Source organism: Jaminaea rosea (assembly GCF_003144245.1).
Source record: "Jaminaea rosea strain MCA 5214 unplaced genomic scaffold BDZ90scaffold_4, whole genome shotgun sequence".
Classification (NCBI taxonomy): Eukaryota; Fungi; Basidiomycota; class Exobasidiomycetes; order Microstromatales; genus Jaminaea; species Jaminaea rosea.
The window spans coordinates 710,729-722,263 of NW_020289978.1; the positions used below are offsets into that span (position 1 = coordinate 710,729).

Consider the following 11,535-nt stretch of genomic DNA (forward strand, 5'->3'; position numbering starts at 1 on the left):
GCATCGACGACGCCGCTCGCTGAGTGCGTTGCTCTCGCGCTCAATTCGCACGATGCTGGCTCAACAACTGGCTGGCGGCAAGTTCCCTGGGACCCTGCCTGGTTGGCTGTGCATTGCGCCCTGACCTTCTCGAATCGAATCGTCAACTTACACCTTGCCTTCCTACCCAACTAAGACAACCCGTTTCTTCGCCACCACCAACAAACAACCACCCCGTCCCGCACTCTCATAAACACGCTCAACAATGGTTTACCAAATCGACCTCTCTGGCGGCACCATCGTCGTCACCGGCGGCAACCGTGGTATCGGTGAGTAGAGTCCAAAGCGAGGCGTGTGTGTGTGGCTCTCCGCCGTCAGCGAGGTGCGATGAAGCATCATCTGACACAGGTGATTCTCTCTCTTTCGCCCCAGGTCTCGCAATCTCTGAGGCCGTTGCCAACGCTGGCGCCAACGTTGCCATCATCTACCACTCCAACCCTCAGGCAGAGGAGGCTGCCGCCAACGTTGCCAAGAAGTACAATGTCAAGACCAAGGCCTACAAGTGCGACGTCGGAGACATTTCTCTCGTCGAGAAGACGATCAGCCAGATTGAGAAGGACCTCGGCACCCCCATCACCGGTCTCGCCGCCAATGCCGGTGTCTCGGTCGTCAAGCCCGCCACTGAGCTCACCACCGACGACTTCCACAAGGTCTTCAACGCCAATGTCCTTGGTGCCTTCAACTCGGCCCAGGCCGTCGCCAAGCACTGGATTCAGAAGCAGCAGAAGGGTTCCATCGTCGTCACCTCGTCGATGAGCTCGGAGATCTACAACCAGAAGGGACTCAACGAGCCTCTGACTCAGATCTTCTACAACGCTTCCAAGGGTGCGGCCACCAACATGGTCAAGGGTCTCGCCGCCGAGTGGGCGCCTCACGGCATCCGTGTCAACGCCCTCGAGCCTGGGTGAGTGCGGCTTGACCTGGCACTCATAGCCCTATATCATCTCTTCGTCGTGCTGACTTGTTCTGCCCCTCTCGCGTGTGCTGCTCAGATTCTGCAACACCGAGCAGACCTCCGGCATGGACCCCAAGATTCGTGACTGGCAGGCAAAGTCGGTCCCCCTTGGCCGCTTCTCGGAGCCCCGCGAGCAAGGAGAGCCTTGCGTGCTCCTCTTCTCGGACAAGGCCTCGTACATCACGGGATCGCAGCTGCGTGAGTGCGCCACAGCAGCACGTGTCGCTACAATGTACGGCTTGCTGACTTCGCTTCTTTCATCTTCACTTCTCCAGGCCCCGATGGTGGCTTCACCGCCTACTAAAGAGATGGCAGCCCGTCTTGGCAGCGTGCAGTGGTTGCAGATGGTCTCATAGATGCCTTGAAGCTCCATCAGTGTACGCTTAGTATGTGATCAGATCAATTGAAGCTCAAAAGTGTTATCATGTGGCTGTACGGGCGGTTGCTGGACGTTGCTTGAGCCTGTGTCGTCGTCATGCAGCTGCGTCCGTGCACGCGCGCCATCTTCCTTGTCTTCTCCCACTCCCACTCTTCTCACGGCCAATGGCAGGTAGTGGCCTCTCCCCAACCGTCCTACTTCTTGCCTTGCAGATTGGCACCCGTCTCTTTACCTTCATTATCAACCAAGCCTCCATCAGATGGAGCGATCCTAGCATATATGGGGCGGCGCATATTCACCTGGAGCTGCTCCTCTCCGTCGTCCTCTTCCTATCGCGCGAGGGGATCAGGGGAGCTTCGCTGCGACGCCAATCGAGCAAGGGCAGCACCGATGAGGACAAGACGAACGTCGCAAGCAACAATTTGAGCCTCCTGCCCATTCCTCTCGGAATCGCTCTTGCTTCAATTGCCCTTCCCCTCTTCCTCCGCACCTCGACCGACCTAGCTTCTCAACCCTACTTCACAGAAGTCATCTACCTCTACCTGGCCTCATCCCTCCTCGAGCTGGCGGCCGAGCCACTTTATCTGCATGCTCTGTCACCGCAAGGAGGCAGGGACATCTCTCTCCGAGTGAGGGCAGAGGCGCTGGCGGCTATTGCGAAGGGGGTCGTGACGCTGCTGGGCTTGGTGAGTCTTGATGAGAAGGCGGGGCTGCTAGCATTTGGACTCGGACAGCTAGCCTACGGATCAACAGCTCTGGCCACTTTCTGGCTATCGTACATCGGGAGGATCGGTCTGCGCCCTACCTTCGCTCTCTATATCCTCCAGCACTCCCACACCAAAAGCGAAGCGTCAAGCTCCTCATCCTCTTCCGAGACATCCCGCCTGGCCCTCTCCCTCACCGTCCAGTCCTTCTTCAAACACCTCCTCACCGAAGCGGACAAAGTCGCCGTCTCTCGTCTGGCCAGCCTAGAGGATCAGGGCGGTTACGCCCTCGGAACCAACTACGCATCATTGCCGCTGCGGCTCCTCTTTCAGCCGTTAGAGGAGTCTTCGAGATTTCAATTTTCGAAGGACTTGGGGGGCGCCGGGACAGGAGAGCACCAAGGTGAAGAGGCTGAAGTTGAGGAGACGGTTACGCCTGAGATCCAAAATACCACCAAGAAGATAGCAACAGCCTCGTCAAGAGCCCGCAAGACTTCATCATACAACCTCCTCCACGCCCTCCTGCACTTGCACTCCTTCCTCGGTCTCTTCCTCCTGGCCTTCCTCCCGCCCCTCTCCTCGCCCTTCATTCTTTTGCTCTCCGGGCCACAATGGCTTGCCACATCAGCTCCGCGCACGCTTGCTGCCTATGCTGTCTTTCTGCCCGTACTGGGCTGGTCGGGAATCCTCGAAGGGTTCCTGCAGAGCACGGCAGGTCGGGATCAATTGAGGAGGTACAATGGGGTGATCTTGGGATCAAGTGCGACGTTTGGGGCTTCGCTCTGGGGGTTGACCAGGGTGGTGAGCACAGAAGAGGCGCTTGTTCTGGCCTCAGCAGCGGCGATGGCTGTGCGAGCGGCATACGGTTGGCGCCATGCTCGAGAGGAAGCCTTCTTCCCGCAATTGTCCCTCGGAGGGTTGCGCCCGTCACTACCAACGCTCTGCGCTCTGGGTTTCGCAGCGATAGTGACCAGGGCTACCTCTGTCGCGACCGCAGACGTCGCGAGCGGAGGCATGAAGGGGCTCGCGAGCTATGCCGGCTTGGTTGGAACAGCCGTGACGACTGGTGTCGGCTGTCTGGGTGTTGTCTACCTCTTTGACCGGCGCTCTCTCACTCAAGCCCTCTCTGCTCTCAATGCGCAGCGAGCGAGGTGAGTGAACAGTGACGCATGTATGTACTTCTAGCTTTACAACATAGAGTGATGATGATGACTGCTGCAATCCTTAGTGTATCGCCCGCATCGCCGCCCTGCCCTACGCGGTACCTCCCTTGACCTTCAACTTGATGCGATAGAAGCGCAACCCCTGTCTCCTGTACGCCTCCGTCCTCACCGGATCGTCGTCCTCGACATCCTCAAAGCTGAAATGCTTCTTCAACATGGTAAAGAAGCGCTTGTCAGCTTTCCGTCTCTTCATGTAGCAGAACAAGATCTCCGTCTGCGCGGTGGACAAGGCGATCATCGTGTCCACAAGAGGCTGGAAAGCCACTTCTAGGTAGACACAGTCTGCTAGCAGAAGGACATCCGGCTTTGATGGGACATTTTGCGGTAGGGGAAACTCCCCCCAGTTGAGCTCGGCGACATGGCATGGGTCGAGCATGCCTGGGGAATTGAGCTGGAGATTGCGCTCCATCAGGGCGAGCATGGCGCTGCGTTCGGGCGCACGGTGATGTCGAATCAGCTGAGAAGTCGGCTGGCCTCGTCAATGGGCTCCAGCGGTACTCACTCTTGATCTGTAACCCACGTCTCTACCCCGACCCCCATCTTTGCCAGCAAGAAGCCCACGAGCCCGGTACCGCTACCCAGCTCAACAACCGTCTTTCCCTTCCATTTTTCGGCGAGCACTTCCTTCTTTCCCGCCAAGTACTGACCCAAGACCTGAGCTGCCGGCCAGATTTTGCCGCCGCAGCCTGTTGAGACGTCCAGCAGGAGTGCGACATCGTACCGCTCCGCTGCTGGAGGCTCGTCGCCTTTGACCATGAGCTCCTGCTGCTTCTGCTCCTGCTCCTTCTCGTCGCCGAGTAAACGAGGCTCTCTCCCCAGGTCTCTGTAGTAGCGTATAATGGCACGCTGGTTGATGATGCTGCTGCGTTGCTCGGGGATCAGAGCCTTCGAGGACGACGTGGACGCCACTGCCGTTGCTCCTTGCCCTTCATGCTGTTCGTCTCCAGCCGCATCCTCGTCGTCCGAGATGTTGGCCTTTGATGGGTCCAAGAAGAAGCTGAGAGGGTCGAGCGGCGGTGTCAATGATCTTGCGACCGTAGCCGTGACGGCAGTCATGGCTGTAACAACGAGTCGAGTCGAGTCGGTTGCGTAGGCAAGTGGAAGGAAGAATTGACAGCCCAACCAACACTTTACCTGCTTCCCGAGCGCCGCCTCTTGCTTTCACTCCAGGGCCAGGCCCAACTGTCAACTGCTTTGCCGCCTCTGCCGGGTGAATAATCGAGCCCGTGCTCACAGCGCCGCCGCGGCTATTCCAGGGTCCAAGGGTTCGGCAACATGGCTTCGCACTCCTTTCTTCCTCACCACCCTCTATTAACCATGACCAACGATATCATCCCCGTCATCCTCTGGTGTGTTCCGCGCTCCGTCTCGACGGCTACGGAACGCGCCTTCATGGGCAAGGAGGGATGTCGATGCTGGCATGAACCTCTTGGCGACCCTTTCTAGTTAGTCTAAGGCGCTCCATCGTGGGCAGCCCTCAGGGGAGGGAGCCTCTAACCCCTTGCTCCCATCGCCCCACAGCTTCAGCTCCAAGCGACAGAGCTTGCGCTACTCCGAGGAGGAGTGCAAGGCCTCGGGTGAGTGACCATCTTCAGTGGACGGCGCACGGCGTGATGCGGGGTGCGTGCCGGTCTTATGCTCACCTTTCTCACTCTGCTGCTCACTACCAGGCAATTGGGACAAGGACATCGTTGATGTGATGCAGACACTCCTCGATCCCGAAGCCAACAATGTTGGTACGGACAAGAAGGGGCCGGTCAAGTATGTCTTTGTCAAGGACATGGCGCAGTACATCATCCCTCGCCAGACACTCGAGAAAATTCACAAAGGACAGGGCTCCCAATGCTACCGCACTGACGGCGAGACCTGCGGTACCTCGCGCTGCACTGGTGTGGACAGCGAGGGTGAAATCATCGAAAACCCCACAGTGATCCCTACAGCTCTGATGCGCCGCTTCAAGCACACATTCCTCGTGCGCACGCCCACCAAGGCGGTCCCATCCTACTACAAGTGCTGCCAGGACAAGATGGCCGGCTTTGAGTTCTTCGACGGGGCAGAGGCTGGCTTCGAGGAGCTCCGCATCCTCTACAAGTGGATCAGCAACCCTCGATCCACCTTCAACACCGACAAGGAGGATGGTCCCGGTGCCGTCTCCTTCCCCGGCAAGGCTCAGAAGCAACCCCTTCCCCCACCACTGATCGACGCTTCCGTTCTCCTTGCCAACCCGGCCTCGACAATCAAGCACATCTGCGACCAGACGGGCATTCCCTTTGATCCGGCTATGCTTTCTTGGGACGCTAAGCCTCAAGCTGAGTTCGCCAAGTGGGGCGCTTACCACCAGGGTGCGGAGAACTCTACCGGATTCAAGTGCGAGGACGACGGCGCGGCGAAGACGAATGGAGTCTCGGGGGAGGACAAGAAGGCAAAGCAAGAGGCTGAGGAGAAGAAGAAGCGAGAGGAAGAGGCAAAGATCGCTAAGTTGCCGCAAGAGGTAAGGAACACGATTGAAAGGAATATGGAGCCTTACGAGTGGTTGGTCAAGAGGCAGACGACTTTCGCTTGAGGTGGCGGAGCAAAAGCGCCAAGGCGCAGCTGAAGATCCTCGAGGTGCCGCTCAAGCTCAAGATCGGACCAATACTTCAACAAACCCTGGCTGCCGGGCAAACGCAGGATGAGTATGCAATGACCTCATGACCCAAATTCCAGACTTGTCCCCAGACTCGGCCCTTTGCACTCTACTTGTTTCCATTGTCTCGCCATTGATGCATCCACTTTGGTGGTGATACACCATCAATGTCCCTCGCGCTGCCTTCTCCCGACCCAAACATTGGCTTCGGCGAAGACGCGAAGGTGGCCTCCTCATTCAAAGCAGGGTGAGGGCAGCTGTCAAGGCGCTCCATTGCATCATCTTACCCCTGGCGATACTGTTACTCCTCCCATACTCTGATAGCCGTAATCCCCTTTTTCTATACGCTGTATTTGCCTCTCCAAATTTGGCCTCGACGCAATGTCACGGTACCATGGATACAAACCAGCTCGGCCAAATTGACGTCCGCCGGCCTGTCAGCTGAGTCAGCCTCGCACGTTTGGACCCTGAAGTGACGCCAAACGCCGAGCCAAAGGCCGTGTCCGCCGCGCTCGTGCGCTTCGGGAGCAGCTGCTGCCGGACCCAACTTCTTCTTTAGCGCTTCCTCGAAAGGATGTCGTTCGTTTGGTAGCGCGGCATCGAGTGGAGTTGCTGCGCTTCTATTCCCTTGCTCTCCCCTCCAGATAGAGCGTCCACACGCGCCGTCGCTTCATCGCTCTCTGGACATCTCCTCTACCTCGGATCTTCCTCGCAGCTCCTCTTCTTCTCGCGCATCCTCGTCATCTTATCAGCCCTCTCGCAGGTTAGCGATTCCTCCACTCGGAACAGGACAAGTTGAACCTTTGAGCTGTTCGTCTCATTCACTCGCAGCTACTTTCTCCTGCAACTGCAGCATGGCTCTCGAACCGCCTCTGGGAAGCTCGAGCAGGCAGGCTGAGGAGGCGCCCGCTTCCAACGGCAATGCGTCCTCTGCAAACACGAACGGCGCTCATATTGACGGCGCCAATGGCCATTCGAGGAATGACAGCAGCAACGGCAACGGCCATGTCGCCTCATCATCTGCTCCTCGCCCCAGGGCTTGCTGGGCTACGCTCATGACGGGGGACAGCTATCTGCCTGGCTTAGCGTGAGTGTACGCGGCGGCTTCAAGCTGAGCAGCTCACAATTCGTCGCAAGTGCAATAATTGACGCTAATCCTCACGCCTTCTCGCACAGCGTCTTCGCCCACTCCCTCCTTCGATCAGCGCACGCCTCGCGCTACCCTCTCGTCGTAATGGTAGCGCGCGGCTCATGTTCGCCGGAGGCTATCTCCGTCGTTCATCAATTAGGCTGCGAAGTAGTAGAAGTAGATCGCATCGATCCGCCTCCTCCCCCGCCCGCATCCTCAGATGCCGCTCCTGCGCTTGCCTGGTCGCGCTTCAGTGAAGTCTGGACCAAGCTCAGGGCTTGGGAGCTGGACCGCGAGGGATTTGAGAGAGTGGTGCTGGTAGACAGCGACATGCTTGTCAGGAGGAACATGGATGAGCTCATGGATGAGGAGGTTGTGCCGCTGCCCTTGGTTGGCAAGCATGGCGAAAGAGGCATAGCAGCAAGTTTTGCGTGTACATGTAATCCGGCCAGGATCAAAACGTACCCTGATGATTGGTGGGTAGAGCGATCGCACGAGAAAAGCCGAGTCCATCGACCAAGTCTGATCCATTCCTTTTTCTTCTTCTCCTCCTCCAGGATACCAGCAAATTGCGCCTACACCTCTCAAACCCTTAGCACCAGCCTGTCTATTCCCCCATTGCGTGTCACCCCCTCCTCGCCTCCAACGCACCGACTCTTAAACTCAGGCCTGGTAGTCCTGCAAGCCTCCTCGCGGCACACATTCCCTCGCATGCTTGATGTCCTCGCGACCGACCCACGCTGCGCCACCTATCGTTTCCCGGATCAGGACTTCCTCGCCGACTTCTTTGCGGCAGGAGATGCAGCCCCTGCTGCTGAGCGAACGACGATGGCTCAGCAGTCTCGCGCTGCCGGTCAACAATGGCTCCCGCTTCCGTATGTGTATAATGCACTCAAGAAGCTCCGTGCCTCTCATCCGGGTCTTTGGACGGAGGACAAGGGGCACAATGATGTCAAAGTGGTGCATTACATTCATCGCAAGCCATGGGAGGACGGGCATGGGGGTGGACGGGACCGCGGCGGACCGGATGAGGGGACACATGCTTGGTGGTGGGAGTATTGGTTGGAGAAGGTCAAGCCGTCAAGGGGTGGTGGTGTTGAGAAGGGACTGTGGATCGAGAAGGTGGAAAAGTACGTGGTTGCCGATGAGTAAGGGCAAAACAACAAGGGTCTGCAAGGTGCAAGCAAAAGCAAGCAAGCAGCAATGAGCCAATGTAACGGGAATGCAACGAATCTAGTATTGCGCGTCGTCATGACAGGCAGGAGCATCTTTACGTCTGCTCTGCTCCTCCTTCAGCTGCCTACGTCAAGCAGTCACACTCCCCCGGTCTGTCTCTGTACTCCCTCTTCTTCCCTCCCTCCCCACAGCAACTGGCAGCAACCCATGCTCACTCTCCGCCTCCTTCTCCCCAAAGAATACCGCCGCGCCTTCAATCTGGCCCCGCGCAAGCATGAGCTCGTCCACCTCCCTCGTCAAGCTCAACGAATGCGCCGATAGCCTCCGTACGGCTTCGGCGAGCTCGATATGCTGTGTGAGGGGTCTTCGAGGCAAAGGGTGGATTGAATGACGGGCATCCAGGTCAATGGAGAGGATGCAGGATGAATGAGCACCCTCTGAGACTGTGATGAGGAGGGAGCGCTCGGCGCGTGTTGAAGGGGGAGAGTTGCCCCGTGATGCGGCAGCGGACGGGGGAGGCGAAGGGGAGTTGGTCGAGCCTCGAGGCTGAGGAGCCAGTGCAGGTGCGGCCTCGTGACCTCCTACTGAGGGTGCAGGGGAATGAGCAGCACTAGGTGGGGCCGTGCTAGGTGGCTGTGCCGTCTTTTCGAAGACTTCAAAAGTGATGCTCGAAAAGTAGTCGAGGGGAGGCATGGTCGGCATGATGACCGGCAGGTCGGAGGCGAGGATCAGGTTGAGTAGTGTGTGGATATGGCTCTCCTTTGTGAAGTAGAGGGAGCAGAGAGACCCTTCTTCTGCCCGTTCCAAGTCAGCAATGATATTCCGCATGAGCGGCATGCTGGTGAGAAGGCCAATACGCTCTTTCTCCTGGGGCTCAATGCCGTATTCCCTCGGGCACACATACTGGAAAAGCGCGCAGCTCCTCCTGTACAGTTCTCCAAGCTTGGCCAAGTGCTCACCGTCCGGTGCGCTCGGGTCAGAGAAGATGGCCTGGAGGAAAGCGCGATTGTGCAGGCCGTCGTGGCTGAGCATGTCTGCCAGCTCCGACGTCCGAGAAGGGTCGTTGGGCTCTTCTTCGTAGTCTGCGAAGAGCTTATCCCAGCGCTCGCGGAAGAGCTTGGGCGTCTCGTGCGTACACCATCGTGTCTGTAGCTTGTCGACGTCGAGACGTTGGAAGTTGGCGGCCATGACCTTGGACAACTCGCCGAGAATGCTACCAATCTCCCTTGCCAGTTGCGCAGGGGGAGCCATATCCTCCGGCCAGTTGTCAGGACGAACTTCAGAGTCAGGGCCATCGATTTTGAGCGAAGCCTTGAGCTTCTTTTTGACCGCATCCATGTCGTCCTTTGCTGCGTTGGAATCATCAAGGAGATCCTTGCGAATAACAAGTTGGTGAGGATTCTGATCTGGGTCCTCCGGATCGTCGAGGAAGGCGCCTGCAAAGATCTCAGCAGAGGCGGTGACACGGCGCTCGGAAGAGGTGTAGATGGTGCAGTTCTTGAGCGCTTTCGGGCACATGATCATCATGTCGCGGCGCATGTTCTGACCGTAGTCACGAGCCTGATGACGAGCAGCATGAGAAAACTCGCCGCCCCACTTGACGATGAGGGTCATCTTGTCGAGCTGACCCTCTTTGAAAGCTGGCTTCATCTGAACCTTGGTCCCTGGCATGTCTTTCTTGCGTTGGATGACGTCGATGACCAGGTCGAGGTCTTCGACGCCGTCGCCCTTGAGGTCACGCGCCTTTGCAGCGGCTGTCGATACGAGGTCGAGCTGTTGACGCAGAATGATCTCCTCTTTGCGACCTTGCAGGAGCTCAATGAGCGGAGCCGTCCATGAGTCTTTCGCCTTGAAGCTGCGCTTGAGCTTCTGCTTGGGCGTGCGATCACCGTGACGAAAGACGGTGACCGTCGCTTTGAGATTCCACGATGACTGCCCTTGCTCCCTGTCAGTACGAGGGGTGGAAGCGCCGCTGGCCGAGAGGGATCGCCTTGGAGTGTTGGCCTTGCAGAACTTGCTGAGGATCTCTGCGCACTTGTCGTAGTAGTAGTCGTTCCCCTTGACAAAGCTCCAGCCATTGACATCAATGACATAACTCTTGTCCCCCACTCGTAGCAGGTCAAATCCACAGATGTTCTGCTTTAAGGCTTTACTGATCGAGGTGGCCATCTTGACCTCGGCTTCAGACAACTTCGTGATATAGCGAATCTCCTTGCCGTCGGGGTTGCGCTTAACGAGGCCGTCTACAACAGGTGACTTGCGGGTCTCTGCGTGGACGAAGTAGGGGCCGATGGTGTAGACTTTGACATCCTCTGCGTTGTCGACGCTCACAAACTCCTCGTAGATGTAGGAACCCTCCTTGCGCGGCTCCATGAGATTTGGGTCAAATTCGGACGACTTATTGCCGACCTTGCGGAAGAGCCTTCGCCCACCGCCTCCCATGGATCGAGGGAAGTAGATGTGGATGTTATGGTCCTCGCCGCTGACGGGCTTCTCGACGTATGGCTTGCGGATCTCCTGATCGCCAACGACAAGGGTGTCCTCGTCCTTGAGATAGCAGTCCTTGATTGGCCTCTTGCTGAGCAGATCTACACCCAATCGCTTCTTGAGATCAAGGCCAATCGAAGGCTCAATACCGGGCCCACCATCACGGTCAACTTCGATGCGAAAGGGTGTCGGAACCTGAGCAGCGTCGAGGATGGCGAGGACGGCTCTGCGGTCCCATAAGATCTTCTGGAGAGCAAGATCATTGACGCAGACGGGTTTGCGCAGCTCGACATACGAGATCGCCTTGTCAAGCGGGAAACCGGAGCTGAAAAATGAAATGAGGACGTCAACGACTGGCCATGAGTCTGCCGGCTCGTCGAGGATGACCTGGCGTCGAGGGTAGGGTGAGCAGCTGAGCTTCAGCCCGAATGTATGCCGCCCCGTCGCCTCGCTGCTGCTCACCTTGTCGCCGAAGTTGACGATGCTGACGTCGAGGTCTCTATTAGCTAATATGCGGTTCAAGATGTTCTGCATCGGCTTGCTGCGAGCCTATTGTGGACGCAGAGAGCTTTATTAGAGATTGTCTTGTCGTGTTGTCAGACGACATCATCTGGAGGTGCTCCTCACCTTGCGATCAAGTGCGCAGACGCCCAACGTGATCGGCTCCATAGCGATGTCGATGAGCCAGCTTTGGGCTCAGATGTGGTGATGTCGTGTACAAAGGGATGTGAAGGAGTGAATGCGTAGATCTACGATGCCGAGCAAGGATGGCAAGGAAGAAGACAACTTCGACCAACCGCTGCACGTTTTTCAGACT

General features: G+C 57.5%; 6 protein-coding genes across 6 annotated transcripts; 4 read left to right on the forward strand and 2 right to left on the reverse strand.

Annotated features, from left to right (window-relative positions):
• The first annotated feature begins 232 nt into the window (after nt 1-232).
• On the forward strand, nt 233-1,365 carry BDZ90DRAFT_278884 (NADP-dependent mannitol dehydrogenase). Its single transcript, XM_025509126.1, has 4 exons — nt 233-308; nt 412-943; nt 1,032-1,192; nt 1,270-1,365. The coding sequence occupies exons 1-4, from the start codon at nt 245-247 to the stop codon at nt 1,296-1,298; spliced, it is 786 nt and encodes a 261-aa protein (XP_025363139.1). The 5' UTR covers nt 233-244; the 3' UTR covers nt 1,299-1,365.
• Nucleotides 1,366-1,498: 133 nt separating this feature from the next.
• BDZ90DRAFT_151026 (Rft-1-domain-containing protein) lies at nt 1,499-3,515 on the forward strand. The gene has a single exon (XM_025503533.1). It carries the CDS (start codon nt 1,538-1,540, stop codon nt 3,230-3,232), a length of 1,695 nt encoding a protein of 564 aa, XP_025363140.1. The 5' UTR covers nt 1,499-1,537; the 3' UTR covers nt 3,233-3,515.
• BDZ90DRAFT_213789 (hypothetical protein) lies at nt 3,425-4,182 on the reverse strand (the record flags this gene model as incomplete). Its single annotated transcript, XM_025504177.1, has 3 exons — nt 3,425-3,725; nt 3,803-4,023; nt 4,054-4,182. Coding segments are annotated over 3 exons (651 nt in total), but the record flags the coding sequence as incomplete, so codon positions are not given.
• A 435-nt stretch (nt 4,183-4,617) lies between these two features.
• Nucleotides 4,618-5,863, forward strand: BDZ90DRAFT_218487 (hypothetical protein; the record flags this gene model as incomplete). Its single annotated transcript, XM_025504366.1, has 4 exons — nt 4,618-4,745; nt 4,822-4,877; nt 4,971-5,701; nt 5,759-5,863. 4 exons carry the CDS (start codon nt 4,618-4,620, stop codon nt 5,861-5,863), a joined length of 1,020 nt encoding a protein of 339 aa, XP_025363142.1.
• Nucleotides 5,864-6,510: 647 nt separating this feature from the next.
• On the forward strand, nt 6,511-8,370 carry BDZ90DRAFT_151087 (nucleotide-diphospho-sugar transferase). The gene is made up of 3 exons (XM_025503534.1): nt 6,511-7,013; nt 7,103-7,531; nt 7,613-8,370. The coding sequence occupies exons 1-3, from the start codon at nt 6,781-6,783 to the stop codon at nt 8,205-8,207; spliced, it is 1,257 nt and encodes a 418-aa protein (XP_025363143.1). The 5' UTR covers nt 6,511-6,780; the 3' UTR covers nt 8,208-8,370.
• On the reverse strand, nt 8,064-11,486 carry BDZ90DRAFT_278888 (putative VIP1-actin cytoskeleton organization and biogenesis-related protein). Its single transcript, XM_025509127.1, has 3 exons — nt 11,346-11,486; nt 11,181-11,267; nt 8,064-11,105 (listed from the first exon to the last, which is right to left on the reverse strand). The coding sequence occupies exons 1-3, from the start codon at nt 11,385-11,387 to the stop codon at nt 8,361-8,363; spliced, it is 2,874 nt and encodes a 957-aa protein (XP_025363144.1). The 5' UTR covers nt 11,388-11,486; the 3' UTR covers nt 8,064-8,360.
• Nucleotides 11,487-11,535: the final 49 nt, after the last annotated feature.